A 25,692-nucleotide genomic window follows, 5' to 3' on the forward strand; every position below is an offset into this window, starting at 1 on the left:
ACACAAAGGCTTACAGCAACAGAAACCATATAAGAAAATACCATTTAAAAACAGAAATCAGCTGTTATGGAAAGATGTGTTCTTAATTGCCTGCCTAGGCCTGGCAGAACAGAAATGTTTCCAGGAGGCACTTAGAAGTTAGCACAGATGAACCTGCTGAATCTCAATTGGCAGGGTGTTCCACAGGACTGGGCCAATGCCACGGAAGGCTCAGTTTCTTGTTGTCATTAAATGAGCCTCGCCAACTCGGGGAATGAAAAACAAGGCTCCTGCGGATGATCTCAGCAAATTAAGCCAAGATCAACCTTGGGAGTAAGCCCTCATGAACTCAGAAGAACTTGCGCCTGAATTCCTAGGCTTGCCAATGCCATGATACTTGTGCTGTCACCAACACGGCCTCGTCACTTGCCGTTGCTTTTATGCAATTGCCACTGTCCTTTTTGCATTTTGTTTCCCTCCAGCTTCACTTTACTCCAGCCCGTTCCCAATCTATGTGTATACATGCCTGCTGCATCTGATGATCGCACAATAATACATTTGCCAGTGTGGTGTAGTGGTTAAGAGTGGTGGACTTGTAATCTGGTGAACCGGGTTCGATTCCCCGCTCCTCCACATGCAGCTGCTGGGTGACCTTGGGCCAGTCACACTTCTGTGAAGTCTCTCAGCCCCACTCACCTCACAGAGTGTTTGTTGTGGGGGAGGAAGGGAAAGGAGAATGTTAGCCGCTTTGAGACTCCTTCGGGTAGTGAGAAAGCGGGATATCAAATCAAAACTCTTCACAAGACTCTCCATTGTTTGAAATAGACATACAGACCGTCCTCTAGCAAAGGCTCCTACATTGTGCCAAAGGAAGACAAACCCAGGACGCTTCTGCCTTGAAAATTAAGAACCAAAACAACCATTAACTCTGATGGCAAAACAGTGATGTCAAGGCAGTGTTGTTTTTTTAAAGAAATGGCCTCAGCAACTGCGCTTGTGAACTCTCAGGGTGCATTCAGGCATGCCTACTAAAAGAAGCCGCTCCATGTTTTTACTGCTGCAGCGAGAACTCTTGCTTCCTCTTATTTTCATTCTTCTAATGACAACACCCAAAACCTGGCTTAAAATCCAATGCTGATTTTCATTATAAAAAAAAAATCTTAAAAAAATTCAGGTGGTTAGCATGTTCATCAAGTTCAGAAGTAGGAACATGGCCCTGAGACTGAAAATAATTCCCCACCCCAATCTAGTCAAATGATTACTAATCCCCCGCACCATCAAAAAAATGGCCACTCCATTGTGCTGCTTAATGAAACCTTGCTCCAGACAAGGGAAGCGGTAGCATGCTTGTCTTCTGTGACAGATCGTCTAAGCCCACCTAGCATGGAAAAGGCACGGTTCAAATGCAGAGTTTTCCTGATTTGTAGTTCAGTCTCTTAGCCACTAGATTTCATTGTGGTCCCCTGCTTGTGGAATGCATTCTAGAGAGAGGCTCACCTGCCAATCCATCACATTGTGGCCTTTCTGACCTTTTCATTTTCCCAGGCTAGTTTAAAGGTTAATAGCCCCCAAAGCTTTGGTTATTGTAGCTTGATAGTAGTGCCGTAATGCTGGTGGTCAACAAAAGAGGTTTAAAGACTCTCCCGGGCAAATCTAAAAAAATGTAGCATAAACATTGACAACTGGGAAACACAGGCCTGCGAGCGCTCCAATTGAAGAACAGCCTTTACCAAAGGTGTCATGGGCTTTGAAGACACTCGAACTCAGGACGCCAGGGAGAAACGTGCTAAGAGGAAGGAACACTTTGCAAATCCACACCGTGATCAACTCCCGCCTGGAAACCAATGTCCCCGCTGTGGAAGGAAGAATTGGCCTCCACAGTCACGGACTCATTGTTAAAACTGTCCAACTAAGTTTGTTATTTGTATGAGCTTTCGTGTGCATGCACACTTCTTCAGGTGGTCTCTAAGGTGCTACTGGAAGGAAATTTTTTGTTTGTTTTTGTTGTTTATGGAAGACAATCTTACTCGGCTACGAGTGATCACCAAAGAAGAAGAGCAGATGAAGTGAACATAAAAGCAGCAAGGTAGCAAAATCTAAAATTCTGCGCACACAATAATAACCCAGGGAAAAGCAAACACAAAAAACCCCCAACAACAGTTGTAGTAAGCCTTTGATATAAAAGTTTTTTAAACTGCAATGTGCATTACATACACACCTTTGGCAGCAGATGAGGCTAAGAGAAGATCAAATTAAGGTATTATCATGGAGACAGACAGTTAAGTTGTATATCCATAGCAGTGACCGGAAGAGAAATGACCTCTGGGAGGAGCACACAGAGAAGAAAGGCCATGGTGTCCCTGTAACAACAGGAAGTGGACACCTTCATCTGCCCCAGCTGAAACAAAACATGTCTCTCCCACTTCGGTCTCTAAAGCCACAACAGGTGCTTCAACTTTCCAACAGCTTGACCTCACCCCCAAAGACGCATTCCTCCATTGTCTCCCGAGACAGACGGATGTGGACATACAAGCAAAAGGAAAAGGTGAAGAGAAAGAGGAGGTCCAATCTGCTGAGATACAAACTGATTTCTCCAGATACAAGACCGTTTTAGTGCTGGCAGGGTCAAGAAAGAAAAAGGAGAGAGGTCATCCCAGTGCTGAATTAGCTTTATTAATCTCAACATCAATTAGAACAAGAATCTTGCAGATTGAGAAAGTGGATAGTTATGCAGTAGTTCGGACAGTTAAGGTATCAAATGATAGCTTTTCTTGTAATCAAGGAGCATATCCAACCTAACTTCATCACCCTTTGCCGACTGGGACATATGGCCGAACGTGGAGAATTTTTTGTCGCAATTGGGGCAAGAAGTTCCTAGAAACCCTAGTGCTTTGCAGAGGATTTTAATGCCAGAATTGGTGGGGAAAGAAGTGAACATTTAAAGTGGAGTGATCAGGAATTCCAGAAACTCCCAAATCAAGTCCTGAGAGGTTCTGGTCGGTTTATTAGTCAAAGCTAATCATTGTTGAATGGTTGTGCAAGAGGGGATGAGAAGGGAGAATTCACTTTTCTTACAAAGGAGCAAATGTAATGGATTATATGGCTGCTTCTCCACTTTGGTGGTGTAAGTGGAAGAGTTTCTCAAGTTCTTCCAGAACTGGGACGTGACCACCAACCTTTCTTCCAAAAACTGCACACTGGAGATGAACTGAAGAAAGCCCATCAATGTATACCTTCTCATCTTAGGGGTAATAGAGAAGTAGTGTCTAAATTCATGTACAGATCTGAGGACATTACAGATACCATATGGTATGCCTTCCTCTTGGTTACGAGCCAAAGCTAATCCACCCATGTTAAAAGGTAAAGGTACCCCTGCCCGTACGGGCCAGTCTTGCTAGACTCTAGGGTTGTGCGCTCATCTCACTCTAGAGGCCGGGAGCCAGCACTGTCCGCAGACACTTCCAGGTCACGTGGCCAGCGTGACAAGCTGCATCTGGCGAGCCAGCGCAGCACACGGAACGCCGTTTACCTTCCTGCTGGTAAGCGGTCCCTATTTATCTACTTGCACCCAGGGGTGCTTTCGAACTGCTAGGTTGGCAGGCGCTGGGACCGAGCGACGGGAGCGCACCCCGCCGCGGGGATTCGAACTGCCAACCTTTCGATTGGCAAGTCCTAGGCGCAGAGGCTTTTACCCACAGCGCCACCCGCGTCCCAATCCACCCATGTTAGATTTTAGTAAATAATAGGATGACGGTAGTTTATTGGATTAAGTTATCCTATGGAAATGGCTGGGAAATTTCCAGGCTAACACTTCTTACTATCCTGGACCAGAAGATCTCTGGGTGATTTCTTACAAGAATTTCTTACTCCCCGCTGATTAAGGAAGGAGGCAAAGGAGTAGATTTATTTGTGTTGTTTTTTTGTATGGAAGGACTGAGCCCAGTTCAGTTCTGTGGTACTTGAAACAAATTCCTGGGCTCGGAATTCTCTAATACTAACAGTGTGTCTCTTCGCACCTGGCTCTGGTTTGTGGATCTGGTTTGTTTTGTTCTTAAAGTAGGGCCTGCATGCTTGAAGCCTCCTTTTCCCTTGATCTAAAATGCACGTGGAGTCAGCTAGAGATAATAGGGGCAAGCAGCAGGAGAAGGTAAGGCATCACCTTCATGCTCTGCTTACAAAAGGGGTGAGGAACCTCCACCCCCCCCGGACAACCAGCCAAGGGTTCAAGTAGTCCCACAAGGCCATTTCCCCACAACCATGTCCACCTGTCCATCAGCTGATGTCACCGGATGACACCACCTGATAGGCAGGGGAGTAGGGTTGAGTCCTGCTGGGTGCCACTTCACTAGAGTGCAGGATTGGACCCGCTGCTCATCAGCTGTTGAGCAGAGAGTTCAATCCTGCTTGGTGCCGCTTTGAATCAGACTACTCCATCACCACCGCAGGTAGGTCAACATTTGACAGGTGGGTGGGACCAACCCCCTATCAGTCATCACGATGTCAGATGGTTGAACAGGCAGCTGACCTCGTCCACCTGTCAACGTCGGAATGCGGAGAGAGGAAAGATCTGGCCTACTTACTGTGCCAAAAAAGGCTCCAACCCTGCCCCCAGTTTACAAGCTTCCCAGCAATATCAGGTTTTGTCAGGAACAAGAGGTCTGATCCAGGAAGGCAATTCAGCCATCCAAATGGCAAGACATCCAGGTGACAAGCAGAAGAGATGAAGGGGTGCCAATAAGGAAGGAAGTGACTCGAAAGACCATAAGACACCCCCACCCCCCCACCCCAGATCAAACCCATCTAGGCTAACAACCGCTTTCAGAAAGTGACCAACTAGTTGCCCAAGGGAAGTCTGAAAGTAGGACATGAACGCAACACACATCCTCCCACTATTCGGAGGAATCGTGCCTCTGATCCCACGTGATCATTGACAACCTTACCCTCCCCGCGAAGTGATCTAAACCCCTCTCATAGCCACCCAGCTTAGTGATCGTCGCAGCATCTTCTGGCAGCAAGCCCCATCGTTTTAACAATGTAAGGAGTCTCCCAGCATTGAGCTTCCTTGTACGACCGGGTCCTTGTGGGAGAAAAAACGTCTTTGTTCTCTTTATTTGCGCTACACATCGCTTTATGCACCTTTCCAGCATGTTCCCTTTGCTCGCCTTTTCCTCCTAAACTAATAAAAGTTGTAATCTCGGCCCCTCGTCTCCTTCTTGGAAAGCCCGACTTCCGTGTGTGATGGCGACACCAGCACCCCAGTCAAAAGACAAAGGTGACGTACGCCGGGCAAGGAAAAGGCGCCGGCAGGCCCTCCCGTGGCGGAGAAACAGCACCAGCCGGGAGGCGCCGATTCGTGAGGCTACAACCCGTCGAGCAGAGCCAGGTCTTCAAACATAAGGTATTGCTTCAGCAGCGGAGGGAGGTTGAAGTCCCTGATGGCTTGGAGTCTCCTGTGACCCAGGGCAGTCCGGATGGAGAGGCGGCTGAGGTGCTTGAGGGAAAGGGGCTGCTGGCGGCAGGAATCCATCCAGGACATCAACGCCGGCTGCGAGACGAGGCGCTTGGGAGGGGCTCCTGTTTTCTGCAGCAGGAAAAGAGAAAAAACAGCATTTCGGGTTGCGTTCCCAAAGGCCTACTTGGAGGAGGCGCACTGAAATTAGTGTACAGTGGTGCCTCGCAAGACGAAAAGAATCCGTTCCGCGAGTCTCTTCGTCTTGCGGTTTTTTCGTCTTGCAAAGCAAGCCCATTAGCGGCTTAGCGCTATTAGCGGCTTAGCGGATCAGCTGATAAGTGGCTTAGCGGCTTGGGGAAAAGGGGGGGAAGGGGGGGAAAGGGAAAAAAACCCGCAGGAACTCGCAAGACATTTTCGTCTTGCGAAGCAAGCCATAGGAAATTCGTTTTGCGAAGCACCTCCAAAACGGAAAACCTTTTTGTCTAGCGGGTTTTCCGTCTTGCGAGGCATTCATCTTGCGGGGCACCACTGTATGTGAGTTAGCCCTGTTCCTTAACGCCAAAGGGTCTACTCTGAGTTGGGCTGGCACTCGAGGCAATTCTTTGGTTTGGGTGGCAAGAGATCAGGTAGAAGAATGGCAGAGTAGCAGTGAAGCTAACCTGGGACACAGAAGAACTTTGCCACCTTGGAATTAGATATTATTATTATTACTTATTATTATTATTTGCTAACATCTATTATAATTGTAATATTTATTGTTGCTGGGAAGTTCGGGTTACGTACTTAATTTGTTTGGAGGTCCGTTCTTAACCTGAAACTGTTCTTAACCTGAGGTACCACTTTAGCTAATGGGGGCTCCTGCCGCCGCCGCACAATTTCTGTTCTCATCCTGAAGCTTCCAGCCAACAGAGAACACTGGAATTATCCCCATATGGGATAGCTCCATATGTATATACTTTGTAACTAAGTCTGCCCTTCAGGGATCCAACTGTGAACAGAATGTGAGTAAACTACGTTTATATACTTTACACAAGATTGTGGCATGTTCATTCTTTTAAGAGGGATATAAGGGAACTTACCAGTAACCCAATACAGTCATACCTCGGGCTGAAGTTGCTTCAGGCTGATCGTTTTCCGGTTGCGCTCCGCAGCGACCAGGAAGTAACAGAATGCGTTACTTCTGGGTTTCGCCGCTCGCACTTGTGCAGAAGAGGCGAATCACGCGGGTTGCTTTTGTTTCAGGATGCGAACGGGGCTCCGGAACGGATCCTGTTCGTATGCAGAGGTACCACTGTAGTGAGAGGCTTACACAAGCCTGCAACCAGCTACCCGCTGTGTGTTTAAAAGGGCAATGTGAAACTCTGCTAAGTAAAGGAACTTGCTAGCGCACGTTAGGAAGGATAGTAATAAACAATATATCCTCTCCTGCCTCCCTGGACATTCCCACAGTCTTTAGCATGGGTAGGCAAACTAAGGCCCGGGGGCCCAATCGCCTTCTAAATCCGGCCCACGGATGGTCCGGGAATCAGCGTGTTTTTACATGAGTAGAATGTGTGCTTTTATTTAAAATGCATCTCTGGGTTATTTGTGGGGCATAGGAATTCAAGTTTTTTTCTTCCAAAATATAGTCCGGTCCCCCACAAGGTCTGAGGAACAGTGGACTGGCCCCCTGCTGAAAAAGTTTGCTGACCCATAACTTATCTTTCATTTGCTTGTTTCATTGACCTCCTCACACCTCCCTTTTTTTTGTATTCTAGTTTGGTTAACTATTTCAGCAAATCCTTTCCATCTTTTCCAAATTTTGTCCTGTAATTTATCTTAATATAATGTAACTTTACTTTCCCTCCTTTCACCAATTAACAGTCTGTTTTTTCCTAAACCTTCATAACATTTCTGCTAAAACCACATAACTTCATTCCAACATCCTTCTAACATTCATTAATTTTACAATGTTTCTGTAGATAATCTTTAAATTTCTTCCAGTTATGGGAAGATTCGCTGTGTTTTTTAATGGATTTTATTTTTCTGTTTTTTCTTTTTTCTTTTTCTTTCTTTATTCCTTATTTTGATGTGTTGTTTTGTTTTTGTTTAATATGGTGTTTTTACTTTTTCTTTTTGTAACCTTTAAAACTTTAATAAATATTTCTTTAAAAAAAAAAAGTTGGCTGACCCCTGGTCTTTAGTAATGGGCTACCTTGTTTCTGTAGCAGATGCAGGCCCCAGCCTGCACCAGCAACCGGATGCACTCTGTCTGTCCACTGCATGCAGCCAGGTACATGGGGGTCACCCCCCAGTTGTCCTTCAGATTCACATCTGCGCCATGCTGAGGAGAAACAACAAGTCATTAGCACCACAGACCTCACCCCCCACCATGTCCTGGCTTGCTGAAGCCATATGGTGTGAGCACAGTCCAGAAGTCCATTCTGGGCATCTTTAGGGCCGAATCGGATGCAACAGGTACCTGATTCCCCCTCCACCCACCACAGGCCAAACAGAACGGCTTCTGTGTAAATAATTTCCTGCAGTGATTGAATTTGCCCTCCCTTCCTCCTGCCACTCTCAGGAATGGCAGCTAGGAATGGAGGAAGCTGCCTTAAAATGCCTCGTGGAGCAAAAAATACCAAGGGAGCAAAAAAAAAAAGCTGTTTATGTACGCAACAACGGCAGCCTGGATACTCTTAGGAAGAGAAGATCCCTATACAAGAGAGGAATGGATAACAAAACTGATGGACTATGCCGAAATGGTTAAAACGACTGGGGAAATCAGAAACCAGGATGATAAAAATGTCAATAAAGACTGCGGGAAACTTGTAGCTTATCTGAGAGAACACTGTAAACAGTTAAAAATATTAGGACTGCAATAAGACTTGCAATGTGAAAAAGAACTTCAGTTAATATTGGGTATATTGGAGAAACAGATGACGATATGATACACAGTGGAAAGTGACTATCTGCGGACTCCACGGAGGGGAGGAAGGAAGTCAGAGAATTATTTATTTTGTGGTGGTATTTTATGTTTGAATGTAAAATTAAAATGTAAAACTAATATTTTTTTTAAACAAAATAATGAAATGCCTTGTGCAGACAAACCTCTGAATAAGTAAATGAAGTCAGACCACAATAAATACACAGATAATTAACTATATTATTATTATTATTATTATTATTATTATTATTATTATTATTATTATTATTCCTGTCAACAGGCCACCATGCCCCTCTGGATCCTAGCAGCAGGGATGCGGATTAGCAGCAGAGAAATCTGCCTTACACCATTGGCCCACCTACCTCAGCGTCACCAGCACTGGCTGGCAGCAGCAGCTTTCCAAATAAGGAGGTTCTCCCGTCTTGCCTTAAGAGATGCCAGGATTGAACCTGGGGCCTTCTGCATGCAAGACAGGGGCTTAACCCCTGGACGATGGCCCTTTCCCTAAGGCTTCCATGGAGGGAAGCAAACACCACTTGCTGCGGGACGGAATGATAAGGAGCAGCACCTTTGACGACGTTACCTGGATCAGCAGCAGGGTGCAGTCGGGGAAGAGGCCGACGGCCGCGTGGAGAGGGGTCCCCCCGTGTTTGCAGCAGGTGTTGACGTTGGCGCCGTGCTGCAAGAGCAGCTCCACCGAATGCCTCTGCCCCTTGTAGGCCGCCCAGTAGAGGGCTGTCTTGCCGTAATAATCTTTCCTGTCCACCAGCTCCCTGCCTGAAACCAAAGGGGAGATGAGCACCTTCCAGAAAAACAGTGCAGCATGGAAACAAACTGAGGACTTAAGAGAAGCCGGCCGGATCGGGCCAGTGGCCCAACTAGTCCAGCATCTTGTTCTCACAGATGCCCCCCAGCAGGACCCAAGCACAAGAGCATCCATCCCACCACCTGTGGTTTCCAGCAAGTGGTACCCGGAAGCATCGCTGGGGAGGGAGAGCCTAGCCCACTATTTGAGTGTTTTGTTGGAAGCCGTCCAGAGTGGCTGGGGAAACTCAGCCAAATGGGCAGGGTACAAATAATAAATTATTATTATTATTATTATTATTATTATTATTATTATTAGGCTCGTGGGCTGGATGCAGCCCAATCGCCTTCTCAATCCGGCCTGCGGACAGTCCAGGAATCACTGTGTTTTTACATGAGTAGGATGTGTCCCTTTTATTTAAAATGCATCTCTGGGTTATTTGTGGGGCAAAGGAATTCGTTCATTCCCCCCCCCCCAAAAAAAATCCGGCCCACCACATGGTCTGAGGGATGGTAGACCGGCCCACGGCTGAAAAAGGTTGCTGACCCCTGGTCTAGCCAGTTGCCCTCGATAGCCCTCTCCTCCATTACTCTTTTAAAGCCATCCAAGTCGGTGGCCATTGCTGCCTCCTGGGGCAGTGTGGAAGGGCATTCTTTCATTCATCCCAAATCTTCCAACATTCAGCTTCACGAGTTCCCAGGGTTAGAAAGAAGGACAACTTTTCTCTGGCTTTCTCTATGCCATACATAATGGCCTGGATTAGGAGTGGACGACAGTCACCCCTTGCCCACGGTCCCTCTTTTTTGGTATAGTACACCATTTGTATTGCCTGCGCACAATATTGTTATGGAGTTTTGAGTGCGGGGAATAAACACTGCCCAGGCCCCTCTCCTTCCCAAAGTCTGGTTTGCTCCCTTTTTAGCCCTAAGTGCAACCTGGAAACATTATATAGGACACACACTTGAGGTCAGCAGGAGTTGTTTCAGCTTCTCCACGTTGCCACGGCTGGCCTCGTAGTGCAGCTCCGTCCACCTGTAGTTGTAGCTGGGCGCCGCCTGGTAGCGCTTGGCAGCGGGGCGCGAGGACTCTGGCGGTGCCCCATTGCCGTAGGGCGCTCGGGAGAGGGAGCTGATGTAGAAGCCCATCTCCGTCCGTCCTCCCTCTGTCCACATGCAAAGGCTTCCCCTGTATGGTAAGGTAAAGGTAAAGGACCCCTGGACGGTTAAGTCCAGTCAAAGGTGACTCTGGGGTTGCGGCGCTCAGCTCGCTTTCCGGTGTTTGTCCACAGACAGCTTTCCGGGTCACGTGGCCAGCAGGACTAAACCGCTTCTGGCGCAACGGGACACAATGACGAGCGCCAGAGCACACAGAAACGCTGTTTATCTTCCCGTCACAGTGGTACCTATTTATCTACTTGCACTGGTGTGCTTTCGAACTGCTAGGTTGGCAGAAGCTGGGACAGAGCAACGGGAGCTCACCCCGTTGAGGGGATTCGAACCGCCAACCTTCCGATCGGCAGTGGTTTAAACCACAACAGCACCCGCATCCCCTGTATGGACTGGGGGGGGGGGTGCACTGAGCTTCAGATTGGTGATAAGAGAACAGGGGAGAAGTTAAGCACCCTTACGTGCCGCATGAGACCCACTGGTCAGATTCTCTCTACCACAGTGGTTTCCCAGGACTACTTTAAAACTGCTGAGGGTCTTGGCGGACCACTTTATGATTTTTCTGCCCGTTGGAGCAACTGGCCAAAGTGCTCCTAGCCATGTACAGAGTTCCTCCCTGCTATGTTCCCCCATCTCTCTCTTTCCCCGCTTCAGCCATACCACGGCTTCTCAGGGACGGAGGGGGTCAGACACGGTCCCTTCATAGAATCATAAGAGTTTGAAGGGACCCCAAGAATCATCTAGTCCAACCCCCTGCAATGCAGGAATCTCAGCTAAAGCATCCCTGACAAATCACCATTCTTCTTCCCACCCCAATAAAATTTGCCTCCCCCAAGTTGATGGGCATTGCTGTTCAAATAGTGTGGATGTGCCCCATCATGTGGTTGATTATGCAGGGTGGGGCTTCCCTCCCCCCCCCCATATTTTATTCAAGTTGGCACCCCTGTGGTCATCTGTCAATCCCACTACCACTAGGAACACAGCCCTGCCCCATACCCAAGAGGGCCAGCTTGGCCCCACAACCATGGGTGCCATGCAGTATGCATGGCCCTGGCGCCAAAATTTGTGGGTGCCTGGCCCCTTGATGGGAAATTTTGTGGGTGCTTGGCAAGGCCGGATTTAGGTTTGATGAGGCCCGAAGCTACTGAAGGTAATGGGGCCCTTTATATGTCCAGCTGTACTTTGTCAACAACAAATTGTTGCTGTTTCTTGTGTTGAATATATGCTATATGGTAATTTATCGACCTAATAGGTATCTAAAGCCATTTGCACTTAACAAAATATGTATTTTATCAAAGTAATTGTTGAACTGAAATACAATTAAGCAGTATATTAATAGTGAATTTTTTTTGGGGGGGGGCAAGAGAGTGGGGTCCTAAGCTATAGCTTGTTTAGCTTATACTTAAATCCGGTACCCAGGGAGTTGGCCCCTATACCTTAATTCAGCTCAAGCCTCCTGCACCAGAAGCACAGGGCTCTAAAGAGTCAGTGAAACAAGCTCAGGGGTGCTGGAGCTCAAGACCCGCGCTCAGCCCTGGGTGTCGAGCGCACTTCTGAACATGTGCAGAGTGCAGCGGCCCTAACCGGCCCAGTACTACTACCAGACCACGCACCCATCGGAGCTCAGGGGAAGGACCTTCGAAATGGATTCACCCCAAACTTTCGCAGGAGGGAGAGGGGGAAGCTGATCTGGGCCGGCAAGAGACGCCTCTGTCCGCGATGCAGAACGAGAGGCTCCCGCTGCACCGACGCCTGCACCGATTCGCAGCTGCAACATTCCCTCCCCGCTGCATCCGGCGCGGCGAGCGGATCCGGATTAAAACCCGCTTCGACCCCTCCCCTGCGCCATGCATTGCTCCTTTGAACGCCAAGATGGGTCGTGGCCGCCCGGCATCTCCCCAAATACCCTCCCTCCTTCCCCGTTTGGGCCGCTTACCCGCCCGCGCTACGCCCGGCACCGGCTGGGAGAGACGCGGCCGGCCATCTCGGAGCGAGAGGCGGGCGTTGCGAGTCTCGTCGGCGGCGCCGCTCCGCCCCGGGGAGGCCGCTTCCCAGGGCTTTCCTCAAGGCCCCGGGGGAAAGGCGGCCGAGCCTCCTTCCTCCGCCCCGTCTCGCCCCGAGGGAGGAGGCGCCGCCTGCAATGGCTGCCGCGCGGCGAGAAGGGAGCCGCCCTCCCGGGCGCCGGTTTCTCTGCAGTGCGAAGCCGCAGCCAGAGCCGAGCGGGGCCTCGAGGAGCCTTTAATAAAACACGCGGGAAACCCCGGGGTGTGTCGGGGCGCGGGAAGCGGACTCTTCAATCCACACGCCTTCATTTTAAATTCGTTTTTAATGCCGTGTAACACCGTGTTAATCATGGGCGTAGTCAAGGGGGGGTGGGCAGCTGCCCCCTCCAAAATCATTGAAAACCATTAAAAGTACTCAATTACCACTCGGTACATAAGGTCAAAAAGGAATGGGAATGCTTCCCAAATTATCTGAATAAATACGGTTCCAATAACACTTGGCTGTGTTTAGATTAATTTCATTGAAAAGCGGGGGGGGGGGAATTCTTCCTATTGTTTGGATAAACAATAAAACACAGATTATTTAATTGTAATAGTCGGAATCGAAACCGCGAAGAGATGGATGGAAGTCAACCAACTCATGAGGGACTCAAACCAGTTGGAAGGACTTTGTGTACAGAATATCCAACTATTGGTTTGGTTTGGTTTTTCCCCCCTTCCTTTTTTCTTTTTTAATGTTACTCTGTTTATCTTACATCTACCATGTATTTTGTAACACCTGTTTTTACCTTAGAATATGTAGTTGAGGAACAAATTATTCTATTCTTTGTAAATTCTGAAAATGTAATAAAGTTTATTAAATAATAATAATAAATAAATAAATACTCAATTAACTGAGTATGACAAAAGCCTGTCCCTCGTGATGTCCTCTTTTCTGGGGGGAATTTGACCCGTGATGTGAGCTCCACAACCTGGGGGGGGGGGGTTATCTCCCAGAAAAAGCTATGCCCATGGTGTTCAGGTCGTGTTTCCATTTTCTGGACCCTGCCCTGGGACCTAAGGGACCATCCGCACTTCACTTTGTCCCATGATTTCTAGTCAGGGGTTGGAGAGGTTTGTTTGGGCTTTTTGGACCCCCTGCTTTTCTCGGGAAAATCCGCGGTTTACTGTTGAATCGGAACAAACGTCAGTTTGCTGAAAACCCTATTGATCTTGGTTCCAGTTGAGCAGTAAACAGTGGGTTATCCCAGGGAAAGCGTAAAAGAAAAAACCCCTCTCAGACGCCTGACTAGAAACCACACAGGACAGTGGTTTGGATGGTAATAATAGATGTAATAATAATAATAATAGTAGTAGTAGATGGTCACATCAGAGGTTACACAGGAAGCTGCCTTAATATCAAGTCAGACCATTGGTCGATCTAGCAGAATGGCTTTAAAAGAGGATTAGCCAAATTTGTGGAGGAGGCTAAAATTTATTTAATTCTTATCCTGTTGTTTCTCCAAGGAGCCCAATGTGGTTTTACAGACTTCTTATTTAATCCCCCACAACCACCCTGTGAGGCGACGACAGGCCCAAGGTCACCCAGTGCGTCTCATGGCTGAGTGGGGATTTGAACCCTGGTCTCTCCCAGCCCCTTGGCCAACCCAGTGACCACGTCGGCGCATGTGAGAACATCATAAAAGCCCTACTGGATTAGCCCAATGGCCCTTCTAAAGTCCAGCAGCCTCTTCTCACATAGGCCTGCCAGATACCTAGGAGGACCTCAACACAACACAACCTTCTCCACTTGTGATTCCCAGCAGCTGAGTTCATCTGCTTTCACCAGTGTAGGTAGTAATTACATGGCTAGTAGTCCTTGATAGCCTTATCCTCAATACTTGTGTCTAACCCGCTCTTAAAAGCCATCCAAGTTGGCCATGTTGACACTGCCGGGAGATGGTCGTCCTCTCAATACCAATTGCTGGGAATCGCAGGTGGGAAGAGTGGTTGTTGTGAGTTCGAGTCCTGCTTGCTGGCTTCTCACAGGCATCCGGTTAGCTGCTAAGAGAACAGGAGGCTAAGCAGGGCTCTTCTGTTCTTAATAGTACCAGTTAAGTGAAAGCAAGAGTTTTTCCTCCCACAATAAGGTACACACACACACAAACACACACACACAAAAACTAGCTTTGATCCTCTGCTTTTTAACAGCATTGTGGCACAGAAATTAAGCTGGTGAGGTTTTCCACAGCAGAATACACAGGCTAGGAAAATTGCAGTTTCTAAATTTATGTATCCTGTTAAAAGCACAGGAGCAGAGCCAGTTGTTGTTTTTTTTAAAGGCAATCAGACCTCCCACATCATTAAGGAACTGGAAGCTTGAGCCTTCTTCTGTGTTGTATATTAAAGTTTATTGAATTACCGTGTAAGAATTTTGCTCTGTAATAAAGTCATCTGGGATCTAAACTGATTATTTACAGACAAAACTTCTCATTTGATGATAAAACTCCTACTTTGCTCAGAACAGTATCTACAATAACATTATTATACTATGGAACAACAACAAAATCAGGCTGGCTGGTTTGTCCATCAAGCTTTCCAGATTGGAGAATTTATTATTATTATTATTAATCAGTTGAGAGAGTGCATTTACGGAGCTGGGCCAGAATGGAAAAAAAGGGAAAGTGAGATGCTGAGCACCAGGGATGCAAGAAACTAGAAAAGAAACACAGGCAGAGTCCAACCCACCCACCCACCTCAGGCAGCCCTCTCCCCAAAATGAGATGCTACCTTACAGTGAGTCAGGCCATTGCTCCATCTAGCTCAGTATTGTCTACAGTGCAGGCAATAGACTCTACACTGACTGGCAGTGGTTGTCCAGGATTTCAGGCAGGCATTTTCTCAGGCCTACCTGGAGATGCTGGGGATCAAACCCCCCTTCTGCATGCAAAGCAGGTGCTCCGTCACTGAGCTGTGGCATGAGCTAAGAGCAGTTTCTTCCTACAGAATTTATTCCCCCATTGTAGAAGTTCCTGCCGCCATTTACGCTGCAATGGAACTCTGTTGGGGGACTGAGCTGCCAAGACATATAACCCTCTCTCTTTCTGCTTTTCCAAGAAGCTTGGTCACCTACTGGTGCTTGCAGACTGGGCTGGTGTAAAAAACACACCACAACAGAGACAAGTTAAAAAAGGAAGATGTTGTCCTTCTGTTCTCCTTCTGCTTGTTGCAAGAGCACAGGTGACTCTGGTGCGCGGGACAGGAAGGGTGGGCTACAGGACATGAGACGTGTCAAGGAACCAAGGCAGAGGAGCTCCACTTTTCTTAAGGTAGCGCTAAAGATACAACATAGTCCTCTGGGCAAGCCGAATTGTGCAGGGACCACTTTCTAAAATGCACAGCTGCCGCTTTTCAGTCTCTGAATGGCCATTGCCACTAGAGGAGGAACCCTGGGGTTTGAGTAAGCACCAGATGTACCACTGCTGCACCCAAATGCCTTTTTAGCACCCGCAGAAGGCAGTGGGTGCTGGGACCCCGCCAGAGGGCTCACCACCTCAAACAATGCTCCCCTTTCATTTTGCACAGAGCACCCCCCCAGGATCGGAGGCGTCCAGAGGCGAAGAAAGGATTGAGGTACACAAGAGGGTGCAGGGTGTGGGGAAAAGCATCTCTTAATACTAGAGCCTGGAAAAGGGAGCGTTGCAGGACTAGAACCTGGACAATCGAGGACAGAATGAGGTACTTCTTCACGCTTGGGATACCGTGCATGAAGAATGCTTGTGTATTCATGCCCGTAGGCACTCAGAGAACAGACTAGATGGGACCAGGAGCTTTCTTCTGATGCTTTTAAGAACATATCCCCACAAAGCAAGGCAGAGTCTCAAGCCCTGCATCCCAGAACCTCTCTCAAGAACTTCAAGCTCCTAGGCATGATTATAGGGTTGGGAAGGGTCCTTCATTTCAACTCCCTGCAATGCAAGAATCTCAATTGGGTGGTCGTCCCCTCATTCAATTTGAAACCATACCAGACCCTGCTTAGCTTTGCAGTTTTATTGGGGCACCACTAGGAGGGATTACAATACGGAGCTTACGGATTCAGCGGCGTCTCAGTAGCAACTGCTAGGGAGCAACAATGGGAAATGGATATTGCCCTTTGCGTCTTGCTTGTGGCCTTCCAGAGACACCTGGCGGGGCACTTTGGGGCTGGGGGGGGGAGAGAAGTATATGGGAGTAAACAAACCTTTGGCTCTTCCTTACATTCTTATCCTTGGCAGCGGGGCTAAAGAGGTAAGTTGCTGAGTCGACTGGAAGGTAACTGCAATTTTGTCTCGTAATGCGGCGACAAGAGGCCACCCCATTCTGGGAAAGGAAATGGGTGTCCAATATCTGTCCGTGCACAATATACCCTTTTCGTGGTACAAATCTTTACGGGACAAATTTGGAGCTCAAGACTAAGGCTCCAAGTTACGAGTTTTGTCTCACAGCCTGGTTTTAACTATGGGACAGGGGAATAATAAAAGGAGCAAGAGGCCTGCTGAGCATGTACGAAGTGCTCCCTACCCTCAACTAAAACCAGCCCGCTCTGAGCTACCTGAAATTTGGGGGGAGGTTGTTCCAGGTCAAAGGGCACAGCTTCCAAGCAGGGTTGTGCTTTCACCTGAGGTATTAATAAGTAGACTGAGATAACAGGTGGGAATATGTATGGCTGGACGGCCATGTTGGCTGGATCTGGAGGGCATCAGACTGGAGAAGGCCGATGCGGCCTTTTCCCGAAATGTGTGACACACGTAATCTCAGTACTCCTTACAACAACTATGCAAGGCATACCAGTGTAATTATCGGCATTCCTCATATTGTAAACAGGAGGCGGAGGGCTGGAGTTCATGTGGCTGGCTTAAGGCACCTGGGGAGAGTTATGGCCAGGCTGTGATTTGAACCAGCGGTGCCAGAGCTGGCAACAGGTGATCTTCCTAAAATCTGTGCTACCAAGGCGGCACCAGCCTTTGAATCTCTTAAGGCATGATGCAAGGAGATCCGTGAACAGACTCACCTGCATTTTAAAAAGCCAGGGAGGAGAAAAATTCAGACCCTGGTACTAACAGATGGGAGGGAGCTAGCCCTTTTGTGCTTGTGCCATTTCCTCAATTCAAATCCCCCTCTCCGAGGCTGGTGTTCGATTTGTCCTGCAGTTTAAAATATGCAAGCCACGTGTATGGTACCTGGAAGTCTACCTGCCACAGGGCAAGTAGCAGCTTTGGGGGAGGGGGGGGGTTTAAAATCAGGAAAATGGCACAGTTGAGAAAGGCAAACAAGCGCTGCGACTCTAAGCTGAATCCTCCTCCCACTCTGCGCCTGCTTTTAAATTACAAGGGTTGGAGATATATGCAATTCACGGATGTCCCACAACAATCCTCATATGGCTCTTGTTGACCTACTTTGATGCTGGCACAGGCATTCTTTTAAAATTGCACAGAACTCTCCGTAAAAGCTCACTGGAGTGTTCTAGGAAGCCGGACTAAAAAAAGCTGGGCATCTATCTGCAACAGAGCCTAATCCAGGGAAAACATGCCACCTCTTCTGTTTTGTTGCCTGACTGTGCAGCTGTTGAAGGAGCAGGAGGCCTGCCAAAATAAAGAGAGAGAAATCCTTACCCCACGGCTTGCAAGGAAGTGGGCCAGAGCCTACGATGCAAAGTGGCAGATTGGAACGGTTTGCTGTGGTTGGATCTCGCCTGAAACTGTGGCATTAGTGCTGTTTTACATGGGCTGCAAACATACAAGGAGAAGCAGAACTAAAACTGCAGAGGCAATAAGGTGCAGGGAAAAAAAGAAAAGAATCACAAGGGTTTCTTTCCCCCCTGTAAGGAATGACATGGAATGATTCAACAGCACTTCCAAGTGATAGTTCCTTTTCAGATAACCTAAGTAAGGTAGAGTTGTCAATTGACAGAAAATAACTCCCCAGCTGGGCTTGCACCCATGTCTGTTAAAACAGATTAAATCAGCAAGGGATAAATATTGCCTCCTGCCTGTGGGTTTGGGATGGGTACCTGCGACCTTCCAGATGTTGCTGGAGTTCAAGGGTGCTTCCAGACTGCTGCTATTTTGGGATGGGATAAGCAGAGCAGTGGCAAATTCAGAAGTGTAGGGCCCCTTCACCAGAGGCACTGCCACGCCCCCTTTAAGAAGGCTGCATAACCTTATAATTATACAATACTACTAGTAATCAGGGATGCATTGCAACGATAAGTGCAGATCTCCATGTGTTTCCTTTGAGCTAGATCTACTTTTTACTGTGCTCGTACACGGGCAAATCATTTGGAGTGCTCCAATATCTGGAGCGACTTAAGTTGTATTTGTACGTTACAGAACATGCACGCAATTCTCCCGAAACCGAAGCAGCTTGTGTTTTCAGTGCTCCTAAAAGGCTTAGCTTTGGAGCATACAGAACAGCTCCTCTGAGATCTTCCCGTGTGCCTTCTGTAGAACGACCCCGGGAGCCAATCCTCCATGGCAGGCTCACTTCCTTTCCCTCTGATTTGCTCCAATCAGCATGAAGGATGAGAAGACCTCTTCCAAGTACCTAAAAGGCTTCCCTTTCCTGTGGCTTCAGGACCCTGGAGACAGAGACCCTGCTGCAGAAATCGTAAGAGGCCTTTGTCTCCACACACCATCCCAGACTGCTAACACCTCTGGGTGAGATTCAATCACATATGGACAAATTCATGTTGGGTAAATAAATCTGATTTGGAGCTCTTGCTGGAGAACCTCATTCCCACCCCCAAATCTTATTTTTTTGTAATAGGGGAAGTGACAGGAAAACACACTGGGAAGTGTGGTATAATATAGCGAAGTAGAATAAAAACCCGAATATTAAATAAACAGCTGAGGTTGTCTAGCTTCCCCACAATTTTTGTGCAAACAAATCCCAAGTCAATAAACAGAACGTCTGGAAGTGACCCAACTCCCATCAGCACGAGCCAGCGGTCAGGGACAATGACAGGAGTTGTCGTCTAGCAACTTTTGGAGGGGCGAAGGGGTAGCCATTTCTGTTGTAGATCAAGCAGCTCTCAAAGACACAGAATGAGAAGCCGGTGAAATATTGGCAACTGAACTGCAGGAAGAGAAACAGCAAAAGCCGCCAGAATGGGCTTTGGAGGAAGCCAGAGGCACGGCCAATTGGTTCTGCAAAAATTCTGAGTTGCCTTTGCCAGACCCAGGAAAGACCCCCGTGGGGAAGCGGGGTGGCGTTGGACAGAGCAAAGCCACAGTGTGAGAGACAGGAACACGAGGAAAGAGGGTGTTTGCTTGAGGAGAAGTGCTAACTCAAAAGAGGAGCGGGAGAGGGGAGGAAAGGCTTTCCCTCTCCACAGTGAGATCCAGAGGTCCGTTTTCCCCCAAACAGCAGCAAACAGGAGGGGGCGAGGCAGTCGGAGGGGAGCAAGGTCTCCTTTGTGCTTTTTGGGGGCGGGCTCTGTGCTTGGAGTAGCAGCTGCAGAAAGGCAGGCTGGGTTGTGGGGGGCAAGGGCCTCCGAACCAGGTGGGGGTGAGGCAAGGCAGGCGCAGGCTCCTCTGTGCTGTTCCAGGAATCTCGGCGGGGTCCCAGCTAGTGGCAGACCTTTCCCAGCCTGGCGGTGGCTCCTCTGTCCTCCATCCTCAGCCTCTTCCCTTTCGCTTGGTCCCAGTCTGTTTTGATGCGCCAGGGGAGGGCACTGCCGAAGAGATGCTCCCTTCCTTCTCTGATTGCTTAGGCAGTGGGATACTTTCTCTTCTCAGGGCGAAAGGGAGGCCGCCCAAATACAGAGGCTTCAGGCATCGAGGCAAAAAAATTGCCGCCTGCGTGGCTACACTAGTCTCTAACCCTCTTGGCACATTCGTAACTCCCAGCCTCCTGGCTCAAGCTGATTGGGAGGAGCCCACAGCTTCTGAGGAGGGAGACGCTCCCCTAAAGTCCATTATCATCGTCATTATTGTTGCAAAAAAAACAAAACAAAAAAAAAAAAAAACCAAAGGAAAAAAGGAGAATAAAGTTCTCTGGCACCCCTGGCCCTCCACGGCACTTGGCATTTCCTGGTCTGCTGCTGCTCCTCCCTCCTTCCACGTCGTCGGTGTGGCGTGCCTGGTCCCGGCTGCAGCAGGTGCCCTCTGCCCCCTCCCCCCGCCTGGCTGACTGTCCCCTTGTGCACATCACAAGTCCGTGACTTTGTTCTCTACGGCGGCGGCAATCTGCTGCAGGCGGTAGCCCAGCTGCATCTTCTGCGCCGTCGGGTCCTCCTCCAAGGCGGTGATGATCTGCGGGGAGAGGAAACCTGGAGCTGTTATCTGGTAGTCATAGCCTTCGCCTCTAGAGCCAGATTTTTGGTTTTGTTTGGTGGGGGGGCAGCGGATGCTCTGCATCCTAGGGAGGCCTCTGAGGCTTGGTGAATGGATTTCTAGAGGCCAGAATCTCCATCAATAAACTACAATGCGAACCTACGTTGTATTTTAATATTCATAGAATCATAGAGTTGGAAGAGACCACAAGGGCCATCGAGTCCAACCCCCTGCCAAGCAGGAAACAAACTTCTGCTGGAAGCTGCCCAGAGTGGCTGGGGAAACCCAGCCAGATGGGCGGGGTATAAATAATATACAGTAGTACCTCTCGTTACGTACTTAGTTCGTTCCGGAGGTCCGTTCTTAACCTGAAACTGTTCTTAACCTGAAGCACCACTTTAGCTAATGGGGCCTCCCGCTGCTGCTGCTGTGCCACGCGATTTCTGTTCTCATCCTGAAGCAAAGTTCTTTACCTGAGGTACTATTTCTGGGTTAGCGGAGTCTGTAACCTGAAGCGTATGTAACCTGAGGTACCACTGGATGATGATGATGATCTTTAGGAGGGCCCCTGCTCTAGGTGCCTTCCTTGCTGACATCCAGGAAGAGCAGGGCCTTTTTGGTAAAGGCACGCCGATTAAGGAATGCTTTCCTCTTTGAGGTCTGGGGTCAGCTTGATTCATTCACCCTCCTGCTCTGAATTATCTCCCCACTTCCACCTTCTCTCAGTGGCCAAGGTACAAGCACCAAAACAAATCATTTGATGGAGGGAGCCGTTTCGAGTTCCAGGAGAGCCACAGAGTTTCTGTGGAGGCAGTGGGCTCATTTATACCCAGTCTGCAATTTTCCCCGTTGCCTGTTCATTGTGCCACTGAGTTAGTAGTAACGGCAGCAGCAAAACCAACTGAGAAACAGAGTCTTATGAACAATTAACACCTGTGGGCTAAATGTGGTACAAAGATGAAATTTGCACCCACTGCTCCGCTCACTTTTGCCTCTGGCCCCACCCACCAGGGACATGTGGCCCCCCCAGCCTGAAAATTTTTTCCTTTCCCCTACAAGGAAGTTTTTGGGACCGCATTAAAATATGAGCCACATTTACCTGGTCATAGTACTTGTTGATGTACTTGTAGAGCTCATGCAGAGCCACCAAGGAATTGAGGTCACCTGAGTAGTTCTGTAACCGAGAAATGACAGGTTAATAGTCACCAAGAGAGTAACATGCTGTCCCCCTCCCCCTACTGAGTCACTTTCAATAGTTTTGTGGTGGCCCAAGTTGCAAACAGGACTGTCGATATGGTGAAGTCACTTCATGGTGGGAAACTCTCAATGGATCTGTGGAACATGCCTTAAATAGGACTATAGCCCAGTTCTGTCTGCTCTGATGGGAAACGGCTCTCCAAGACCTCGCACAGAGGTCCTTCCCACCATCACCTGTTATCTTGGTATTTTTAACTGGAAGATGCCGGGGTCTGAACCTGGGAACCTAATGCACCCAAACTTCCGCCTGGCCTTTGGGCTGGACTCAATCTAAACCCCCCTCTCATTTGTTTATTTTTTGATGGAACCCCTTATATGGGATTTTGTATATAAATTTTCCCTCGGCTCTTTTTGCTGGGCCATGTAGGACCAGCATGGATAGTTGGCCCCGGTTAGTATTTGATGTTTTCTCCCCTTATGGCTTTGATCTATAGGCTACCACTAAAACGAGGCTGCATTTTAAGCTGCATTTTAAACTGTAGTCTAACTTATATTCTAATCAACTGTTTGTTTCGGGGTTTTTGTTTGTTTGTTTTTTTAAAAAAGATATTTATTAAGATTTTATAGACAGAAAAAGGTTACAGAATAAAAAAGAGAAAAAATAGAAATAAAAAGAAAAAAAAGATACAAAAATACAAATGAAAAGTACAAAATACATAAAAAATAGATGAAAAATAGAAAACAACTAAAAACAAATCAATCTTTTCATGTCTTATATTTCATTTACTTATTTTCCTGACCTCCTCATGCCTCCCTTTTTTGTATTCCAGTTCACATGGTTAATTCAGCAAATCCTTACCCTCTTTGTTTTTATCTTAATTTTATATCTTAACATATTGAGCTTCATATTTTCATCTAATTATCAATCCATTTTTACATATTCTTTTAACTTTGTTGCTAAAGCCGTCTCATTTCAATCCTACATCATTTTAACATTCATTAATTTTACAATGTTTCTGCAAATAGTCTTTAAATTTCTTCCAATCTTCTTCCACCAACTCTTCTCCCTAGTCTCGGATTCTGCCAGTCATTTCCGCCAATTCCATATAGTCTATCACTTTCATCTGCCATTCTTCCAAGGTGGGTAGATCTTGTGTCTTCCAATACTTTGCGATGAGTATTCTTGCTGCTGTTGTTGCATACATATTGTTTCGGGGTTGTTGTTGTTGTTTTTGTGTGTGTGTGTGTGTGTGTGTTTTGTTTTTAATGTTTTTACTGTATATTCGGTGTTAGCCGCCCTGAGCCCCGTCTTGGTCAGGCAGAGCAGGGTATCAATTATTATTATTATTATTATTATTATTATTATTATTATTATTATTATTAAACTTGTGCTCTGTCATTAAGGCACACAGCCACCATCCACAAGCTAAGACTTATTTTCCTTGCAATAACCTCTGCTCTAACCAAGTTGCTTCAGTGGAGTTGGAAGCCCCAGCTGCAAGGAAGTTGGTGTGGAGGGTCATGATGTTATCTCAGCTCCATCTTGTCTGTGAGACCTGCTCCCTGCCTTTGCAGACCTTTCCCACCCGGCCTGGGAGGGCAGGGCCCTTACCGACTTCAGCTACAAAAGCAGAAGCTGCTGAACAGACCCTTGGTCCGGGGGTATTGTTTGGGGTGGGAGAGAGTTTCCTGTTATCAATGTTACTTTTTTTTGCAACTTTATTTTGGATCTTATGCGTATTTTTTGATGCTTCATTTATTGTTTATGACTGCTTTTGTTATGTTGTAATTACGTGGGGTTTTGGGGTTTTTTTTTGTTTTTTGCATTGCCAGCCACCTTGAGCATGGTTTCAACTACAGAAAGGTGGTATACAAGTACAATTATGTCAGGTATGCATCTCTGCAATGGAAGACAAGGGTAGCAGAGAGCAATGCCAATGCCAATGCTGCTTTTGTGCCCATTATGGGCCCATTATGGGCACTGTGACCTAGTTACTCTAGAGGAGCGGACAAATTCATGTGGCTACCAGTCACAAGGGCTATGCCAGCCTTCCTCAACCTCGGCCCCTCCAGATGTTTCGAGACTACAATTCCCATCATCCAGGACCACTGGTCCTGCTAGCTAGGGATCATGGGAGTTGTAGGCCAAAAACATCTGCAGGGCTGAGGCTGAGGAAGCCTGGGCTATGCTCAGAGGCAGCAATGCTTCTGAATACTAGTTGCTGGAAACTGCAGGAAGGGAGAGGCCTACAGGTATCTTGGGTGACCTCTGTGAGAATAGGATGCTGTATCAGATGGGCCAGCATCCTCTCCCCTGGGATAGCTCAGCTGGTAAGAAGAGCATGAGATTCTTAATCTCAGGGTCGCGGGTTTGAGCCCCACATTGGGCACAAGATTTCTGCATTGCAGGGTGGCTTGACTACACGGCCCTCATGGTCCCTTCCAACTCCACAATTCTATGATTGCTTTGATCCAGCATGACTCTTCTTCCGTTCCAAAAGAAGGCTCCTAAAGTTTTCCCAGTAGTGATGTATGGAAGTGAGAGCTGGACCATAAAGAAGGCTGATCGCCGGAGAATTGATGCTTTTGAATTATGGTGCTGGAGGAGACTCTTGAGAGTCCCATGGACTGCAAGAAGATCAAACGTATCCATGCTTAAGGAAATCAGGCCTGAATGCTCACTGGAAGGACAGATCGTGAAGCTGAGGCTCCAATACTTTGGCCACCTCATGAGAAGAGAAGACTCCCTGGAAAAGACCCTGATGTTGGGAAAGATGGAGGGCACAAGGAGAAGGGGATGACAGAGGATGAGATGGTTGGACAGTGTTCTCGAAGCTACCAACATGAGTTTGACCAAACTGCGGGAGGCAGTGGAAGACAGGAGTGCCTGGCGTGCTCTGGTCCATGGGGTCACGAAGAGTTGGGCAAGACTAAAGACTAAACAACAACAACAGAGGTCTTGGCTCAGCAGGAGGAAACCAGAGAAAGGAAAAAAGACTGTGATGTAGCTCGCAGCCTACTTACTCGTGAGAGTTCAGCCAGGGCAGAATTCATTTCCTGGTCACTTGCAGAGATGGTTTGGCGGATATCTGCATAGTACCTGCAGGAGATAAAGAACGATAACCCTTCATTTATTTACCCTGTTTCCTTCCTTTTCTTTCTAGGCACATCCAGCCGGCTCCCTGGCCCTCCTCCTTACCTTTCCACCATCTGCTTGTAACGTGGAATGTCGCGGGCGTAGAGAAGCTTGTTAATCGGAGAATCCTGGAAATGCCACAAAGGGAGCAAGACATTAGGAACGATGCCCAGCAAAATTTTTAGGTGTCATGATAACGGTTATCCAAATGGTGGCAGTGATGAATAGGACAAAGAAAATTTGAAAGAGGGAAATTTTGAAAGAGCTGGGTAAATTTAGGATGTTGTTAGCACTCCCAACTCCCTTCCGTCTCTGCCAGCAAAGCCAAATGCTCAGGAATGACGGAAATCATAGCCCAGAGGTTCTGGAGTGCACCAGATTCGGAAGGTCTGCTCTGAGCACCCTAAGGTGCACACAGTGACTGACAACCGCCCTGCTGAATGGAAAGCAAAAAAATTGGTTTGGGCAGCCACTCTGGCTGTAGAGAGGAAGCCTTGCATTCTACTGAGAGCCAGTGTGGTGTAGTGGTTAAGAGAGGTAGACTCGTAATCTGGTGAACCAGGTTCGCTTCCCCGCTCCTCCACATGCAGCTGCCTTGGGCCAGTCACACTTCTCTGAAGTCTCTCAGCCCCACTCACTTCACAGAGTGTTTGTTGTGGGGGAGGAAGGGAAAGGAGAATGTTAGCCGCTTTGAGACTCCTGAAGGGTAGTGATAAAGCGAGATATCAAATCCAAAC

The 25,692-nt window shown here is 47.8% G+C and overlaps 2 protein-coding genes across 2 annotated transcripts in view; both read right to left on the reverse strand.

Moving 5' to 3' along the window:
* Positions 1 to 4,552: 4,552 nt before the first annotated feature.
* On the reverse strand, positions 4,553 to 12,562 carry LOC310838049 (ankyrin repeat and SOCS box protein 5-like). Its single transcript, XM_083725431.1, has 5 exons — positions 12,265 to 12,562; positions 10,124 to 10,347; positions 8,941 to 9,134; positions 7,626 to 7,754; positions 4,553 to 5,560 (listed from the first exon to the last, which is right to left on the reverse strand). Exons 2-5 carry the CDS (start codon positions 10,332 to 10,334, stop codon positions 5,339 to 5,341), a joined length of 756 nt encoding a protein of 251 aa, XP_083581557.1. The 5' UTR covers positions 10,335 to 10,347; positions 12,265 to 12,562; the 3' UTR covers positions 4,553 to 5,338.
* Positions 12,563 to 14,696: 2,134 nt separating this feature from the next.
* The window catches only part of PLXNB1 (plexin B1), a 152,642-nt gene continuing 141,646 nt past the window's right edge, over positions 14,697 to 25,692 (reverse strand). The window contains exons 36-39 of the mRNA XM_083722203.1: positions 25,019 to 25,083; positions 24,844 to 24,919; positions 21,722 to 21,796; positions 14,697 to 20,601 (exon numbers count right to left, since the gene is read on the reverse strand). Coding sequence (XP_083578329.1) covers positions 20,497 to 20,601; positions 21,722 to 21,796; positions 24,844 to 24,919; positions 25,019 to 25,083 — 321 coding nt within the window. The 3' untranslated portion in view covers positions 14,697 to 20,496. The remainder of the gene's footprint in view (positions 20,602 to 21,721; positions 21,797 to 24,843; positions 24,920 to 25,018; positions 25,084 to 25,692) is intronic.

The sequence above is a fragment of the Podarcis gaigeae genome, assembly GCF_964106915.1.
Source record: "Podarcis gaigeae genome assembly, chromosome: 2".
Classification (NCBI taxonomy): domain Eukaryota; kingdom Metazoa; phylum Chordata; class Lepidosauria; order Squamata; family Lacertidae; genus Podarcis; species Podarcis gaigeae.

What these genes read in the sequence shown, in the direction of transcription:
- LOC310838049 (XM_083725431.1), bottom strand. Translation starts at nt 10,334, where the DNA reads ATGTGGACAGAGGGAGGACGGACGGAGATGGGCTTCTACATCAGCTCC. An exon ending in ACAACTCCTGCTGACCTCAA is followed by an intron (nt 9,135 to 10,123) that starts GTGTGTGTCCTA and finishes CTTTGGTTTCAG; the next exon opens with GCAGGGAGCTGGTGGACAGG. An exon ending in GCACCCTGCTGCTGATCCAG is followed by an intron (nt 7,755 to 8,940) that starts GTAACGTCGTCA and finishes GTTTCTCCTCAG; the next exon opens with CATGGCGCAGATGTGAATCT.